General features: G+C 52.0%; 6 protein-coding genes across 6 annotated transcripts; 3 read left to right on the forward strand and 3 right to left on the reverse strand.

The window, feature by feature from the left end:
* The first annotated feature begins 1014 nt into the window (after positions 1 to 1014).
* BKA58DRAFT_174829 (uncharacterized protein) lies at positions 1015 to 1785 on the forward strand. Its single transcript, XM_046165260.1, has one exon. It carries the CDS (start codon positions 1172 to 1174, stop codon positions 1568 to 1570), a length of 399 nt encoding a protein of 132 aa, XP_046025203.1. The 5' UTR covers positions 1015 to 1171; the 3' UTR covers positions 1571 to 1785.
* A 214-nt stretch (positions 1786 to 1999) lies between these two features.
* BKA58DRAFT_420910 (uncharacterized protein) lies at positions 2000 to 4426 on the reverse strand (the record flags this gene model as incomplete). The annotated part of the gene is made up of 4 exons (XM_046172755.1): positions 3912 to 4426; positions 3564 to 3865; positions 3267 to 3492; positions 2000 to 3230 (listed from the first exon to the last, which is right to left on the reverse strand). Exons 1-4 carry the CDS (start codon positions 4022 to 4024, stop codon positions 2000 to 2002), a joined length of 1872 nt encoding a protein of 623 aa, XP_046025204.1. The 5' UTR covers positions 4025 to 4426.
* A 520-nt stretch (positions 4427 to 4946) lies between these two features.
* On the reverse strand, positions 4947 to 5834 carry BKA58DRAFT_361061 (pectate lyase-like protein; the record flags this gene model as incomplete). The annotated part of the gene is made up of 3 exons (XM_046168772.1): positions 5489 to 5834; positions 5205 to 5438; positions 4947 to 5147 (listed from the first exon to the last, which is right to left on the reverse strand). Exons 1-3 carry the CDS (start codon positions 5762 to 5764, stop codon positions 4947 to 4949), a joined length of 711 nt encoding a protein of 236 aa, XP_046025205.1. The 5' UTR covers positions 5765 to 5834.
* Positions 5835 to 8586: 2752 nt separating this feature from the next.
* BKA58DRAFT_285310 (uncharacterized protein) lies at positions 8587 to 9138 on the forward strand (the record flags this gene model as incomplete). The annotated part of the gene is made up of 1 exon (XM_046166845.1): positions 8587 to 9138. A coding segment is annotated over one exon (552 nt), but the record flags the coding sequence as incomplete, so codon positions are not given.
* A 1560-nt stretch (positions 9139 to 10698) lies between these two features.
* On the forward strand, positions 10699 to 12130 carry BKA58DRAFT_420912 (uncharacterized protein; the record flags this gene model as incomplete). The annotated part of the gene is made up of 2 exons (XM_046172756.1): positions 10699 to 11670; positions 11731 to 12130. Exons 1-2 carry the CDS (start codon positions 10727 to 10729, stop codon positions 12128 to 12130), a joined length of 1344 nt encoding a protein of 447 aa, XP_046025207.1. The 5' UTR covers positions 10699 to 10726.
* A 639-nt stretch (positions 12131 to 12769) lies between these two features.
* Positions 12770 to 15153, reverse strand: BKA58DRAFT_174891 (Aft1 HRA domain-containing protein). The gene is made up of 4 exons (XM_046165261.1): positions 14909 to 15153; positions 14712 to 14750; positions 13456 to 14623; positions 12770 to 13408 (listed from the first exon to the last, which is right to left on the reverse strand). Exons 1-4 carry the CDS (start codon positions 15009 to 15011, stop codon positions 13021 to 13023), a joined length of 1698 nt encoding a protein of 565 aa, XP_046025208.1. The 5' UTR covers positions 15012 to 15153; the 3' UTR covers positions 12770 to 13020.
* Between the last annotated feature and the right edge of the window lie 428 nt (positions 15154 to 15581).

Consider the following 15581-nt stretch of genomic DNA (forward strand, 5'->3'; position numbering starts at 1 on the left):
GAGACAAGTAGGATGAGTATTGAAGATGCAGGAATGTAGAGTGTTGGCCCATCAGCACGTCCGCTAGAGTGCGGGGTCAAGCGAAGTCACGCAAGATAAGGCTGAGAGACAAGACCTCGGGAGGTAGGATATCTCGCGCACGGCAAACCCTGTACCCACTACTCACAACTTGACGATTAGATTGACTACTCGTAAAGCTTAAGCTTCCCACTTAGCCAAAGTGCGCGTTTTGATACAGCTTCTGCCAAATCATCTTTGCGACACGTGGTGAATAATCTGGAAGGGCACGAATGACGACTTTCACGGAGACCAGTCTCGCATCGTTGTGCCCGAATACATTGATACAGATACGACTCGTGAGTATATAAAGTCGTACTAACACTGCGCTCCTAGAATCGTCGATGTCGTCCTCGTATCCAAAGAGTGGCAGCTGAGCACTCAGCCTCCGCATCATCTTCCCCACATCTCACCAGAGTCTTACTTCACTCGAGAAGCGGCTTCTACGGCTATGCTGTGCGCCAACCATCACACCAATCACGCACAACTCAAAAGTAAGAGCTTGAAGACCAAAATAGAGACGGCTCTTGGGCGTTTCGACACATCATCAAGAGGCCAACAGCTGAGCGGTGGTGGCTGATGCATGGTCAGCTCCGTTGCACACAAACTGCATCAAACCAGAAGCTGCACGTGTATTACACATCTTAGACCGTGGTATCGGCATGCTGCTATGTGTGGTAGCATCGGCTGCTTGTGTAGACGGTCGCCTAACCGCACCTTTCGCGGTTTTCGTCTCGGCGGACAAGATGCCTCCACAAGACTGGGATCTTACGAGAGAACTATCGGATCGAGTCCTTGAATTACTTGGAAACTCCACATGAGCTGAGTTGGAACTATGTAGCGAGTGTAAGGTCTCTTAAAAGCCACTCTTAGGATGCTGTGTGGAGGCATTGCTGGAGGCGGATGATCGTAAGCCTCGCAAGCAACAATTCCAAGGCTAGAGATGTGCGAAGTATAAGAACATGACTAGTCTCCGCTAGAAACAAGAGCATCTCATCACACAACAAGAAACCGGCACCAACTGTATCCAACCTTCTACTCTCGGTCTTGCCTTCACCGTCTTTGCAAGCACTCACTCAAACAACTTCCACCAGAACACCAAACAACTCTCAAGATGAAGGCCTCAATGATTCTCGCATCCGCTGCTACTCTCTTCGCCTCCGCTCTCGCAGCTCCATCCATCGCCCGTAACGCACCTCTCACCTTCACCGTTCAGCTCGCCAACGAACAGAGCGGCAAGAACGCCAACCGCGATGTCATCGTTGGCAAAGACGCTGTAACCCTCGGTCAGCTCTTCGGTGATGCCTTCGGGCCTCGGGTCTTCGCCAATTCGCTCCAGGCTGTCACTCCTGGTGCCGGCGGAAACAACATCAAGTGCGAGGTCAAGAACCCTAACTATCCTGGACAGACCTTTGCGCTGAACTCATGGAACACTTTCATCGACCTTGATGAGAACTCCAACGCTGCTATCCTCGTCGACGTTACATCATTCACCATCGAGTGCAAGGTATAGATGTCCTCTCGTAAACCGTTTGACAGTAGGCAGAGCGCGGTTTCATGGGGCACATGAGGCGAGGTGGTCGGCGAGGACAATCCTTTCTTTGGTTGATGTATTCGGAAAGCGATTTGGGTTTTTAATACTTGTGTTCAACAGTTGTATACATTCCTTTGTCCGCGTTTTGGGAAGTAGAGAAGCTTTAATAGCTAATATCACTCATTTGTGGATACGCAACGTGGCTTACATTGATGCACCTTCAAGAAGGCGTTGTTCGATACACGTGTATGGTCGAATATGCTGAAGACAGAAAAGTAGGTGACACATGGCACAAAACTTCAGCAAACATACGAAGTATCGTTCAGATCGTCGTACTTCACAATCACAACGCTATGCCAAAAATACCAAAGTCCAGCAACGCCTTTCATGCTCTAAGTGCATTTTGCCTCACCTACTTGAGCCACACGATCTCCCTCTGCCCCGTCCTCCTCTAGCAGCTTTGTAAGGCCTCAGCACTGGTGATCCATCATCACTCCTTCTCTTCTCACCGATACGTGGCGAGTACCTGGCCTCGCTCTTCATGTTTTCGCAAGCTTCTTGCTGCTCACGAGTTCCCGTAGAATGGATGTGAACCGCACACCACTGCTGCCTTACTGCAGTATCGCCTCCAGTAGTAAATGGATCGCGAATCCAGCTGATCCCGAAGAGAAGTTTGGCGACTGCGTGGACCTTTGACTTGACGCTTGGGTGCGTATTCAAAAAGACGTCCCAGCTGCCATAGTATTGCGTTTCCCAGAGGAAACTGTATAGTATCACTATCCAGCGACAAAGTGGGGCATGCGCTAGGAGGCACTCAAAAGCGCGGACGACGTTTTCTATGGTAGGCAGCTCTCCAGTCTCATGGTAATCAGTGTTCTGGAAGCGAAGCAAAACGATATAAGCCGAGTGGTACTCTTTACGCAGATACGTGACTATGTAAAGAGTGGTCAGGTTCTGGTAATATTGGTCGAGAGTCAAGGGGTGTTTGCCAAACGGCTCGACCTTGTCGTGTTTTTTCAAGAGGCCGTACATCGAATAGATGACGGATTTGACTTTGGGGTTACGACAGCCTTGAAATAGATTGATCTGCTCGGCAAATTCCATCATAGGCAGACGATGATCCCCGCTTATTGGAGTGTGACCATCATCCTCTTCGTTGTTGAGCCGGCTTCCATTGGCCGCCGTCATTCTCGATGCTAGCGATCCTGGTGTGGCGGCCATCAAGGGTGGTGTATCTACCGTTTCACCTCGGTGATGGATGTTCCGTGTATCAATCCTGAGTGCTGCTGGTCCTGTCGGTGTGCTCGGAAGAAGTTTTACTGTGGCGGGAAGGTCGCATTGTCGATGTCTGAGCCGGCAGTTTTGGCAAGTGTGACCAAAATCTATATGGACTGGGTTCTCAAGCTGCGGCAAGTAGACTCTACACTGATGGCCATCCTCTGCACACTGACTGCATCCTCCATCGTCAGCCAGCCTGCCATGATAATGCTGAATTGCTCGCGCATGAGCGATTTCAAATTTTCGCGCACAAGTCAGATGATCCCAATCGCCTACTGGATAGTGATAACCGAATTCATCATCAGAGGGCGAATTCAAGACGTATGCGGCAAAGTCTTCGATGTGCTTGACCGGGTCTGGTCTAGATGGCGTTGCGCCGTCGCTATCCGTCATTCACCTTGCGCGCTTTCTGGATATATCTGGGCCGGGTTTCGATTCGATCAGTGCCCACGGGTATGTGTTTCGGAGACTGCTTTCCAGCTCAGGATTCTCGCTAACTTCAGTCTCTTCAACCTCGATGATCATTTGCTTGACTCCTTTGGGCTTCTCCGTCGCATGAGCCCCGCGAACTCCTTCTTCGGCTTTCGTTTTGGGTATTACTATGGTGACGCCGGGATAGTCGTCTTGTAACCGTTGGCGCAACTCTGTTGTCAGACCCTCGTCGCTTATAGTGAAACTGACGTCTTTGACACACGGCGGGATGCTAGATTTCCTGAATGCCTCCCACGACGGAGTCTGGCGTTCATTATCCTGCTCAGAGAGTCAGCAGCAGTGTCCTGCGTCTGTGAGCCCAGAACAGAGTCGCGGTCATCGATGTGAACACCTTCGTCAACTTCGGCCAAATCTTTCTTGCGCTGATCAGGCTCCTTCGCCAACTCCTTCAAAAACGCGGCCGAAGCGCCAACGAAGCCCAACACCATATTCTCCGGGCTGACGTCGCAGCTTCCCAGCGAATCTCCATTTTCGTCTCTAACATGAAGTTCCAGCTTTTGACGTCTGAATATGTTAGTTCTGCGGTAGAAAATGTGTCAGGTATACCCACAATCTTGGCTGCTCGCTGGGCGAGATGCTTTGCTCGACAGCTCGAATGGCTCGTATGAACTCGCACTCTTTCACCGTCAAAGCGAACTGATAGGTTGGCTCATTCACAGCCATGCTGAACGCCAGCGCACCCCACGGTGGGGTTGACGTTGATCCCTGGATGTTGCTTGTCTTAGACTTTGTTGCGCCTAGAAGTCGCTTGTTTTGGACACACTTGAGTCCTTGATGGACCGCGCAAAATCGTTCTCGCACAGCGAAGTCTCAGTGTAATATAATGTCTTGTATAGGCCATCAAACCATCGGATGTCCCTCGTGCGGTGGACGCAAGCACGTGTCGGCAAGTCGCGTCTGTAGGTGCCCGTTGTTGCTTCTGCTAGCTTCCCGCGCCAATCTGGAGGTTTCCAAGACGGTCAATCATCGAAGTGGAAGTAATACTACATCAGACAAGCACAAGCCGATAGAGATCTAGCAACAGCATCTGCAGATGCAATGAAGGGGTAAAGCGTTGGGTGAGCTGATGGCCAAAGGGTTGGAACGCGTCTTCGAGGAGTTCGCGAGAACCTTGGAACCTTCCAAGGTTTAGCGCGTTCTGATCTTGGTTAATCCCATTATGCGCCGACCCCACCACCGTCCCACAGTGGCCCCCTCACGTCGCCAACAGACCTAACACCAACATCTCATTCGATCGTGCATGCTGGGATCGTATGAGCGCTCAAGGATGCACTAAAGTCGTCCCTAATGTTAGGCTCCCATGCGGAATGCGCTGCGATTCATGAACACCCACTTCGATATTCGCGCAGATGATATAGAGTAACATCATTGCATGGCTTCCAGCCCCTTCTCATTCCAAGGTAAGTGCGTCTTGATGAAGCATTTTGCAATGAATATTGACAAAGAAGTGATGATATATACATATGTATCCAAAAGCTTATTCACAAGAAATTATGATCCGCACGGCGCTCTTCAATCTGTTCACCAATTCATCTCCAATCTCTGGAAACAAGCTGGTATCCACTACTTAAGGGTGCGAATCAGCTTAACCAGAGCAGGTACCGGCCTTTTGGGGCTCACAGCCACCAGCGCAACCAGTGTACATCTGGCACTTGGTCTTCGCATCAGAGCAGACATTCTTGAGCGTAGCAGTGTCCCCGTAGTTGCTGTTGATACCAGCCAACTCACCACCGTTGACCGCGGTCACGCCCTCGATGTAGACGTTGCGCTTACATTGCTTAGAGCACTACAATCGTGTAAGCGACTATCCAGGAAGCTGGCCTTGATGGTTGACATCACTTACGTTTCCGCATGAGCGGTAGAGCTTGCCGTAATCGTTGACGTAGAAGTTGATGATGTTTACAGTTCCACATCCATTGTGCTGAACGACTTTGTCTGATGCATGGTAGGCGCCACCACCGATGATCCAGGACTGCTTTCCAGCCTTGTCTTCTTTGATGGAGATGGCATCCTCGCAAACATCTTCGAACCAAACGAACTCGAGAGTGCAGTGGCCTTGGCAATGCACACCTTCCGCCTGAACATATCTTAGTAGGTATCTACTTCGGGACTTAACCAGACACTTACCTGGTTCTTGCCGATGATCACGTTGCGGAGTGTAGCGCCTTCTTTGAGCAGGAAGACAGCGTCGGCAGCACCACCCTCAGACTGACCAGAGCAAGCGCCGCTACCACGATCGAATCGGTACCACTGGCCATCATACGTCTGACCAGCAGCGACCTCGATGACCTTGCTATTAGTCTTGGTACCAACGGCTTTAGGAACACCTCCAGTGTATCCATTGCATGCAAGGGCAACAGGTAGGAGGGCCGTGGCGGCAGCGAAAAGGCCTGCAAATCTCATGGTAAAAGATGGTACGTAGATCGAGGGAACAGTGATGGAAAGTGGAAGCTGGGACAGACGAAATAGTGACAAGAATACTACTGAAGCCTTAGATGTTGGGATGCTTCTGGCTGAAGGAAAGAACCTTAACCGGTGGGATATTCAGTCTTACTTATACGGAGTTGAAGCCCTTCTCTCGTCTCTATCCATAGAACGCTCAGGCACCTTTGCCATGCCTTCTGCACTGCTAACCTTGCACCCTCAACTCAAGTCATCTTACCACATTAAGACTTTCCTCCTTAATCTTTCCACGCTCATTCGCGGACTTCAACATTGATCCTGCCGAACGTCTTTCCGCCCGAGTCGCGCCATTGCCAAGACGTGTTATGAAAGCTTGGTGTAGAAGAATGCGCTTTGAAAGCGCATATCGGATAGTACCACGTGGTTTTAGTATGGTGATTGCACAAGTGAAACGCCCAGCAAACTCCGCCGTGCGTTGGCGCTTGCATTATTAGGGCGACAGTGACATGCCATAGCGCAATGCTTAGCGCTGCAACCCTCCTCTCATTTCCTCTTCCATCATTACTTCCGCCAACTAGCATTTCGCCGGTTCTGTTCTGTATGTCCGCTCTTGGACTATCAAGGTAGTATCGATAGCGGAAATACCACACAACCTGGGGTTTCTAGAGGGGTACCTTCCCGACAGTATGATGGAGAGTATCGGAAAGTTGTGCGCTCTGAAGCTGTCCCGGTCACCAATGTCAGCAAACCATCACCAGTAGCATGACAGCCTTCCAACTCTGCTACTTCATCCATAGGAAATCGATCACATTCAAAGGCTGGCCTTGACCCTTTTTCCCTGAAGACACCGCACGGATACAGCCTAGAGAAATGGACTAGCGATGGGAATACCGCTTGTGGCGGGTCCTGGCAAACTAGAAAACACCGTCAGGAACGGTGTCTTGGTATGCATAAGACAATTGAAAGTGTCGTTCATGGAGACACTGCGAATGAACCCGGCTCTCAACAAATCAAAAAAAACACGCTGTTCATTGTCGCAGAAGTGACGGCGGCGCATAGAATCGGCACGATGAACAAGACTTTCTCCGAAGTCCACCTTGCAGGACTGCGACTGTATAGGAAAAGACCACGACACATTAATAGAATGCGGAGATTATCTCGCAAAGGCAGGATTCTGATGGGTACTGAAGGATGATGTCCTCCACCTTGTGGATACTGATCAGTAAACAGATGTAAGATCCAAGACCAGGAGTTTCATGCGTTAATCAGAAGAACTCAAGGGCGCCGGAAAGATCGATCGATTGCAGAGTGAAAGAATTGTTTCCCGTCAACTAGTGCAATGCACCACCTGATACAAGCCAAGCTCTTTCCTTAAAAGGCGCGGGATAGCTACGTTGACTGGTGGAGTGTCCAAGAAACATTAATATGGGGTACATACTGGAGTACATGGTGGCGTGCATGCAGAGCGCATCGGCAGTGTGACGGCTTTGAAAACCCCGGATTTTGGAGAAAGCACTAGATCCCTTAGGAGAGGGGATAGTTGGGTGTATAATTGCCCAGGTGTGAGACAATGTGACAGACTCCCAAGGTCGCGAGCAATTCCACCAATCAGCGTCATGCGCCTCCACCCTACACAACTCTGCAGTTCACAACCGTTTCTCCGCTGGTAGGCACCTCCAACTTGATGCTGATTCCTCACTTTCCATTGTCATTCAAAGCGCAATTACCCAATTCATGGGTGCCCAAGTTGTTGTAAACAGTGGCTCAGCCCGGGCGGGTGAAGCAGGTTCGTGCTTCAGCGGGGTCAACGCACCCAAGAACTTTCCACGACTCTTCTTCAGCCTTCCCTCTAAGACATTCAAAGTTGAACATGTTGTATTTCCTTCGTCAAAATCACGAGAAAAACGGTCATCGAGAAAAGGCCACAACTAGAAAGATTACCGAGTGGAGGGAGAGGCGCCAACCTCATCTCTATAGTCACACGCCGCGCGACTGTTCATTTTCTAAAGGTACTCCAATGTTTCATGTCAAAGGATTCCACCAGCTACCCAAACGCGGCGTTGGCATTCGGAAAGGAGGAGATTAAAGGCATCGTTATCCGGTTACCCGTTGTGCCCAGAAATGCACATTGCAGCCTATTCAAGACCAGATTCTAATCCCCAAGCTCTGAGCAGGGGTCGGAGTGCAGCCATACTTGGTTGGACCGCAGCATGCGTGGATTTGGTATAAAACTTTTGGTTCAGGGACGCATTGAGCTAGGGAGCCGTAAGCATCCACCGTTACCCTTCCACTACTGGTGACCAGCATCATTTTCGTGATGTTTGCAGCTAAGTTGTCGCTGTATGCAGCCAGCGGGTTAGACACTATCACCAGAGGTTTGAGCAGCGTTAAAAAAAAAAGCCTTTGATCTTGTGTCGTCTTGGGTAGCCTAGACTTTACATCATACCTTTGAGTTCTATTGAGATAAGGACGGATCGAGGGACAGCAATCCCATGGTTCGTGAATATCACGTCTTCTACGCACCGCATAGCCACAATAACCAATTTCGGAAGTTTTACAGAAACAGAATGCACTTGAACTTCCATCCACGGTACTCATGATGCAGAGTCACATAGTCATGCAGGGCCACCCAGTCAAGCGATCGTCTTCTATACACACGTCGATCGTAAGACAACACTCCTCTTCTCACACCTATTGAGACATTGGCCAGGGTTGAACACCAAAAATATGCCATCCAACTCCACATCATCCTTTTCAAAGTTTGTCCCTGTCTTCTTTGAGAGTCGAGTAGGTCACTGACAGTACACAGTAACCCGAAGCATTCAGTATCCAGCCTACGAGAGCTGAGGACGTCGCATATAGCAACCCTTCCAACTGCGTCCCAGGATGAAACATGCTGCATATGCTTGAATCTATACGGTCCTTCCCACGAAGCCGTCACTGTGCTCATAACAGGCTGCTACCATCGCTTTGGCCGCAAATGTCTTGGAGACTACCTCGACAGCGAAAGCCCACGTAACAACAGTTGTCCCCAATGTCGACGAGAATGGTACAAACGACCACCTGCCTGGACGGCGCCACGAGAAGTCAATCTCACGGAGAGTTTGCTAGCTTTGACCTTCCCACAAGAGCCGGCGCTAGTCGAATCACGAGCAAGAGCTCATCGAACGCGAAATATCTTGGAGCAGGAACGGGCTTCGAACAACGGTGTCATCACCAGTCATTTAGATGAGATCTTCCGAAGACTGGATCTGATTCAGAACATCAGTAGCGAGCAGCACACTTCCACGGCAGATACGCGCGTGCGGCTTCAAGCAATTGAGCGCCGCGCCCGGAGACTTCACCGAGAGCTTCAGTATGCACATGAAGGCAGTGGAGGTCCGCAGACGTCATTGAATGAACGTGAAGCATTGTTAAGATACCGGGAAAGAGAATTAAGGCAACGTGAGAGAGAGATCCGGCAACAAGACAGGGCTACCAGACAAGCCGACGAGCTTAGAAGAATGGACTTGAGAGGATCATTTGCACCCGGGGTTTGCGATGTCTCGCGCTCTATGATAATCAGCGCAGATACTAGGGTGACATCTTCGCATACTATTCCTACGTCGAATGAAAGACCAGAATCCACCAACGCGTCTTCAGGTAGTAGCGAGGATGCTCATCAGCCACCTGCATCACCACCATCCGAAGACCCGATAAGCGCTCGCCAGTACAACGCCTACTTACGGCACATCAGTCTGTCAAATGACGACTTGCCCATAGTTCGCGAAAATCGAGAATCCTCTACTCCCGGTATGCCTGTCACACGTACAGAAAGAGACGAGCCTGTCGCATCCAGGGACGACGTAAGGGCGCGGTCATACGAATTGATAAATCAGACCCACCGCAGCTATCATGAAACTGATCATACCGAAACCTTTGGACGAATGGCTAGAGCCTTGGAAAACTATTGTGAAAGCTTAAGTCCTGGGTCGGCGCGGCCAGCTACTTCCCCCACATCAACGCCTCCACAGGTATCTCTTGGACAGCCGCAACTTCGCACTAGTCCTAATAGCGTTTCGAATCAACAAGAAGTGCCGGTAGATGCCGGGGCTTTTGTATCTCTCGGTCCACGGAGAAATGCTGGCTACTGGCCGACGAGACTGAACTGAAGGACGGCTTCACAAGCTGCGTAAAAGACTGTATAGCGCGTCTACGCTTAGCTTTACCGGTTATTGTAGCTGTGGCAGTTTTGGAAGTGATTGGACTGCATTCAGTGGCATCGCGCAAGGAATGCGAGAGCGGAGCGTCATCGTTAAAACTGCTCCACTTATTGCTTACGTAGACATTTACTTTGAAGAGGCTCTGTTTTAGGTTCTACGTAGAGGTATACAATAGCTCTTGTACTATTTACCTGTCAAGTTGTAATACAGTGTAAACGATCAATTGATATGAATTCTCACTGACTGTGGTAACCCTAATAACTACACACCTTATGCCGATTTGCGGAACAGTCAAATAGACATTATCGCGTAATTTCATATTGCGTTACTATTATATGTTGCTAACAATGACTATGGAGACAGTTCTTCCAACCCATTGTCAACCAGGGTACAATAGGAAACAAGCTGTTCATCGCCCGTTCAAAGCGTCCACACAACTCACCTTCACTACATGAACGTTCTGCCAGCGATGACGTATCCCGCTCGCTCACTTATTATCTCTCACTCTCAATAGCCACATGACTTGTAACACCCAAAGTCTCTCCTGACCCACGACCCTACTGCCTACTACCTACACACATCGCACAAATCACGTACGCGGAACCCAAGTCCACATCGGAGGGAGAGCTCCCATCGTCAGTACCATCTCAGTCGAACGTCTCCACCCACTAGAGACTCCGCCCTCCCACCTAACCCATTCGCTCTACCCGCCACTCCTCCAGCCCACTCCCCCCAGAACACCACGCAGCAACAAGCCACAATGAGCGCAGCACTCTTCATCCGCGACCACACCACCCATGACACCACCTTCTCTAGTCACGAAGAATGCTCAATCTGCCTCGACAACTACACAACCGAAAAATGCCTCCGCATTACCAACATCCCCCATTGCAACCACTACATAGGTGCCAACTGCCTTGACCGGATGCTTCGCAGGAACCCTCACGAAGAGAAGAAATGTCCTCTGTGTCGCACCATCTGGATCCCCGCACGCGCTCTTCCTTTCCCTCCACGGAACCAGAGTCTAGGTACCTCACGGCGCATGGCAAACATGTTCGTAGGCCTCGATGGTATCGGCGCAGATATCGCCGGTAACCAGTTGGTCGGCCCTGGAGCTTTGTCGCTTTTACCCTTCGATACACCCTCATCACCGACATTTACACCATCATCACCGGCATTCACACCCACATCTCCGACATTCCCGACGTCCCCGACATTAACGCCCTCAACACCACCACCCCAAAGCAGCCCAGCCTTAGATGGGCTCTTCGAGCCCGAGGCAGCGACTGCTCAAGCTCAGAACCAGCAGCTTAACCCCATCGTCATCGACTCCGATCCCGATTCCGACGCAGACTACAAAGTCCAGTTCCAGAACTACGAGAACTACAGACGTGAGATCGCTGATATACGGAGTCGAGCAAGAGACACGCGGGGGTTGAAGAGTAGTAGAAAGAAGAGGCGTGCTGCTGCTGCTGAGAGGGAGAGTGTTAACGCTAGTAATGAGAGAAACGGTGAAGGTGCGGATTCGAGTGGTAACAGTAACAGCGAGAATGCTACTGCGACTGCGACTGGTGGGACTGGTACGACCGGATCAGGCGCATTGAATCGTCTCCTGAACAACTGCGCGAGGAACCCTTTTCGGCCTGCCGAGTACACCGCTACTGCTACCGCAACCGCAGCATCCCCTGCTCCCACGAGCGAAGTGTCGGAACAGCGCAGCGAGCCGCAGGAATGACGTCTAGGAAGCGAGCTACGACGTGCAAGGAAGTTCGAGCAACCCGCCTCGCGAACTGCTAATCACGCGAGCGCCCGTCCAGCCCCAACGCCATACATACAGAACCCGAGTCCAAACACCCCAGACACGCCGGTAGATGTAGACCTTACAGCAGATGAGCTCATCGAACTCCCGGCTATTCAGTCAGTTTCTGCGCGCGAAGCAGTTCGCAGTCGGCAGCTCGATCATCGCGAAGCTTCCCTGTCACGACGCGAAAAAGTCCTGATTACGCGGCAACTCGCGCTGGCGAGACACGAGGAAGCGACTCAGACGCAGGAGAGGAGGGTAAATGAGATATTTCTGATGTTGAGGAGGCAGAGAGAGGAGCTGGAGGAGATGACCGAGAGATATAGGGAGGAGCATGATCAGCTTCTGGACCGAGACTATTGAGGGGAGGAGGATGTCATGACAAACGTCAGACTGTAGATAATCTCACAGTATGGGAAACCAGGCTTGGTCCCAATGGAGCAACGAATGGCAAAGTTGAAATTGAAGGCTTAAATTGCTTGTGGTATACATACACATCACACGCTTCGTCGAGCTATACTTGCACACCGACACGCATGCCGACAGGTATTCCAGTTCCTTTCTCTACGCCATGATCCCTATTGTTACCGTAGACTCGAGAAACAAACGTCGGGACAAAGCTCTTGCGTTCAAAATACACCACCGGAAAGGAAAGGAAGGCTCGAGGCCAAGCATCCCAAACGCCGAGCGCTGCTCTAGACTGGCGCGCTACAGTAATATCAAAAAACGGAGAAAACGACCCGGTGTATAATCGCCGTTGTAACGCCAGTGAAATGTTACCCTCGCACACACCGTATATACACTAACGGCGGACAGGTTACTGAAGGGAACGGATGAAGAGAGTCGTCATCACCGACGAGGAAGAATCGTGTTCGCGTGCATGGAGTGCGTAGCTAGCTCCATGATTCCCTGCCGTTCCAGCCGCCCAGCCCGAGAAGGAAAAGTCGAAATGTAGTTTTGGTAATCCGAGTGTTGCAATCTCCTTGGTGTGAGAAGGATGCAATAATGACGTAACGCCAAGCGCCGTCCATGCGTTGTGAGAGCGACGACAATGCGTCAAGGAGAAGGAGCAAGGAGAAGGATTGGTAGATTACAAGGTCGTACGGGTAGAGCATCGTGATCGTCGCGGCTGCTGATGACCCACGCTTTGCGTCATTGCCATGATGCGGAGTCATGACAATGGCGGTGTACACGTGTAACATGTTCAGGCAGCTTGTTTACTCCCAGTTACCTGACACAAGTGAGCGACTGTCTCAGTACTTGGAAGGATACCGCCCGTTCTCTTGATCGTCGGGGCTGGAATTCCTTTGGGGTTGGTATACGAACCGGTTCATCATCTGGCCTTGCTGCATCGGCATCATGTGGACGCCGTTGGGTTGCATCTGAGCGATGCCATATGGGTTCTGATGGCTGATATCGCTGCCGAGGAAGTTGTTCATGGCGGCTCCATGGAGGCCCTGGGCCTGCGACACTGGGCAGTCCTTGTGGGCTAGAAGAAGAGTCTTGAGGTTGACAATCTCTTCACGAAGCTGAGTGACAGTAGCAGACAGTGCGTCGTTCTCTGTACTGAACAGTTCGACCTTAGCCTGGAGGTTGGCCAGCCATTGCTTCTTGCGCTGTCGGCACTTGAGAGCAGCGACCCTGGTACATGTTAGTGAATTGAATTGGGAATGGAAGGATAGACATACCTGTTACGCTCAAGGAAATTCTTGCGCTTCTCTTCGTCGGTCATCTTGCGGCCCTTGCTGTCGTACTCTTCCTCTTTGATGTTGTTCTCATCATCGGAGTCGCCGTCGTCCATGTCGTCGCCCATAGGCTGGTTGGCGTTGCTCTTCTTTCTTGAGTTCTTGGGGCCGTCCTCAGCTTTGCGCTTATTTCCGGCAGCTTGTTTGCCATTAGCGGCGCCCTTCTTCGCACGTGACCGTGTACCAGTCTTGTTTTGCTCACTCTGGCCGCTCTCTGAGAAGTCACCGGTCTCTGCAGATTGAACGCTGTTGATGGAACCCTTGGTGTCACGGCGGCCATGGTTGGCGTTGACGGGTTGGACGGGCATGTGCCCGGCGTTCATCGATTGCTGTTGGGGAGCCATCGAGTAAGGTGGCTGGTTGTTGCGTGCAGCGCCGTTTTGGCTGGCAAAGGATAGTAGGTCGTTAGCGGCACTGCTGACGTCATGGTTCGGATATGGGTCGTTCTGGGCGCGCTGTTGTGGCTGCTGCGCCTGCTGGTAGTTGTTGTTAGGGCGGTCCATTCCTGCGGTGGCGCCTTCGGGCTGCGACGTGGGCGCGTTGGAGGTGGCTTTGTTATTGTTAGCTTGGTGTTGAGCAGCGGCGCGCAGAGCAGACTGCTGGAAGTCGGCAGTACCAGGTGTCACGCCAGCACTTTGGAGGTTGAAGATGGCTTGGGTGTTCGGGCTAGGAGCTGGGAACATGGAACCACCGCCGCCAGGAGTTAGACCGGTGCGGAGAGAGGATTCGTTCGGGGTTGGGAAGCCTCGGAATGACTCGCTAAAATAATCTGTCTGTCCAGTCGGCCCGCTCAGCATAGCAGGGCTCAAGGGTCCTGCGCGTAAGCCTTGCCACCCCGGTGTGATGCCCGGTAGGGGGTTTGGTGACGTAATGTTCGCAACGGGCGGAAGAATAGGTCGGCCTCCGGGCGTCTGTAGGTTGCCAGACTCGCCGCCAAAGGACTGCTCGAAGACGTTTGGCTCGAGGGAGAAGGGGTTGTGGACGGTGTTGAAGTAGTCGGGGGTCTCGCCAGTGGTCGAGGGCGCAGGCTTTGGTGGAGGCGCCAACGGCTGGGCATTGGTGGTTGCGGGTTTGGCAGCGTCTGCGTTGGTGGCCGCTTCCGTGATCGCAGCTGGCGGTAGGTTAGCATCGTGTGCTGGTCTTGGACGAGATGCAAAGCGACAGTTGAAAGCCGACGATGTCGTGACGGGACTACTTACGCTGTACCTTGGGAGAAGACTCGGCCTTTACTGGCTCAGCTGATCACGGTGGTTAGTAATGCTTGCATGTGCGATGATGTGACGGTGAGGATGACGACGATGCATGCGCGCGCAACGCAGGCAGGGAAAGGGGAGACGTGGTAAGCAGCAGCAGCGGTGAGGGATTCATGGGGCAGTAGCGACTGGGGCATACACACCTTCAGTCTTGGTAACGGTAGGAAGAATAGTTTTGCTGTCCTTGGGAGAGGACATCTTGGAGGACGGGGACGAGGTTCGAGCGGTTTGGGTTGCGGCTGCCATACTTTGGGGTGGTGACGTAGGGGTGGTGTCCTGGTCGATCGCTTGTGGTACCGGGCCTTGTCCTCTCTTCGCTCGCTCGCTCACACCCACGCGATTCGGCTTCTCTCGACGGTGAATGGGCGCACACGGGCGACTCGAGCAGAATAGCAGCTGTGCTGTTCGGCGGAACTGTCAGCGCACAGAATTACATGTGCAGGCACGATGCGACGGGCTGGATGCAGACAGACGACGGGCGCAAAGGACTGTCGCAGACGCTGGGAACGTGGCAAAGTCGGCAGCGCAGATAACAACAGCGGCGGCAGCGGCAGGGCAGGGCGACACGACTACGTACCTCAGCAAAAGGAATCGAGCGCGGCAGATGCGGGGTCGAGCCGTCTCAATCCGATGAATATCGATATTGTTGACCGCCGGCTCTGTGGTCGCAAAGCTGGTGTCTGCTTGTCCAAATCCAATAGTGACGTCAAGCCCCTGTGGTGACGCTCGCAGCCGTCGCAGTCGCTCGACCTACACTCGCGCTGACTCTGCACGACTCTAGGGCAATCCGGGGCTGTGATTGCGCGTGATGGATGT

The sequence above is a fragment of the Alternaria rosae genome (assembly GCF_020736505.1).
Source record: "Alternaria rosae strain MPI-PUGE-AT-0040 chromosome Unknown BKA58scaffold_5, whole genome shotgun sequence".
Classification (NCBI taxonomy): Eukaryota; Fungi; Ascomycota; class Dothideomycetes; order Pleosporales; family Pleosporaceae; genus Alternaria; species Alternaria rosae.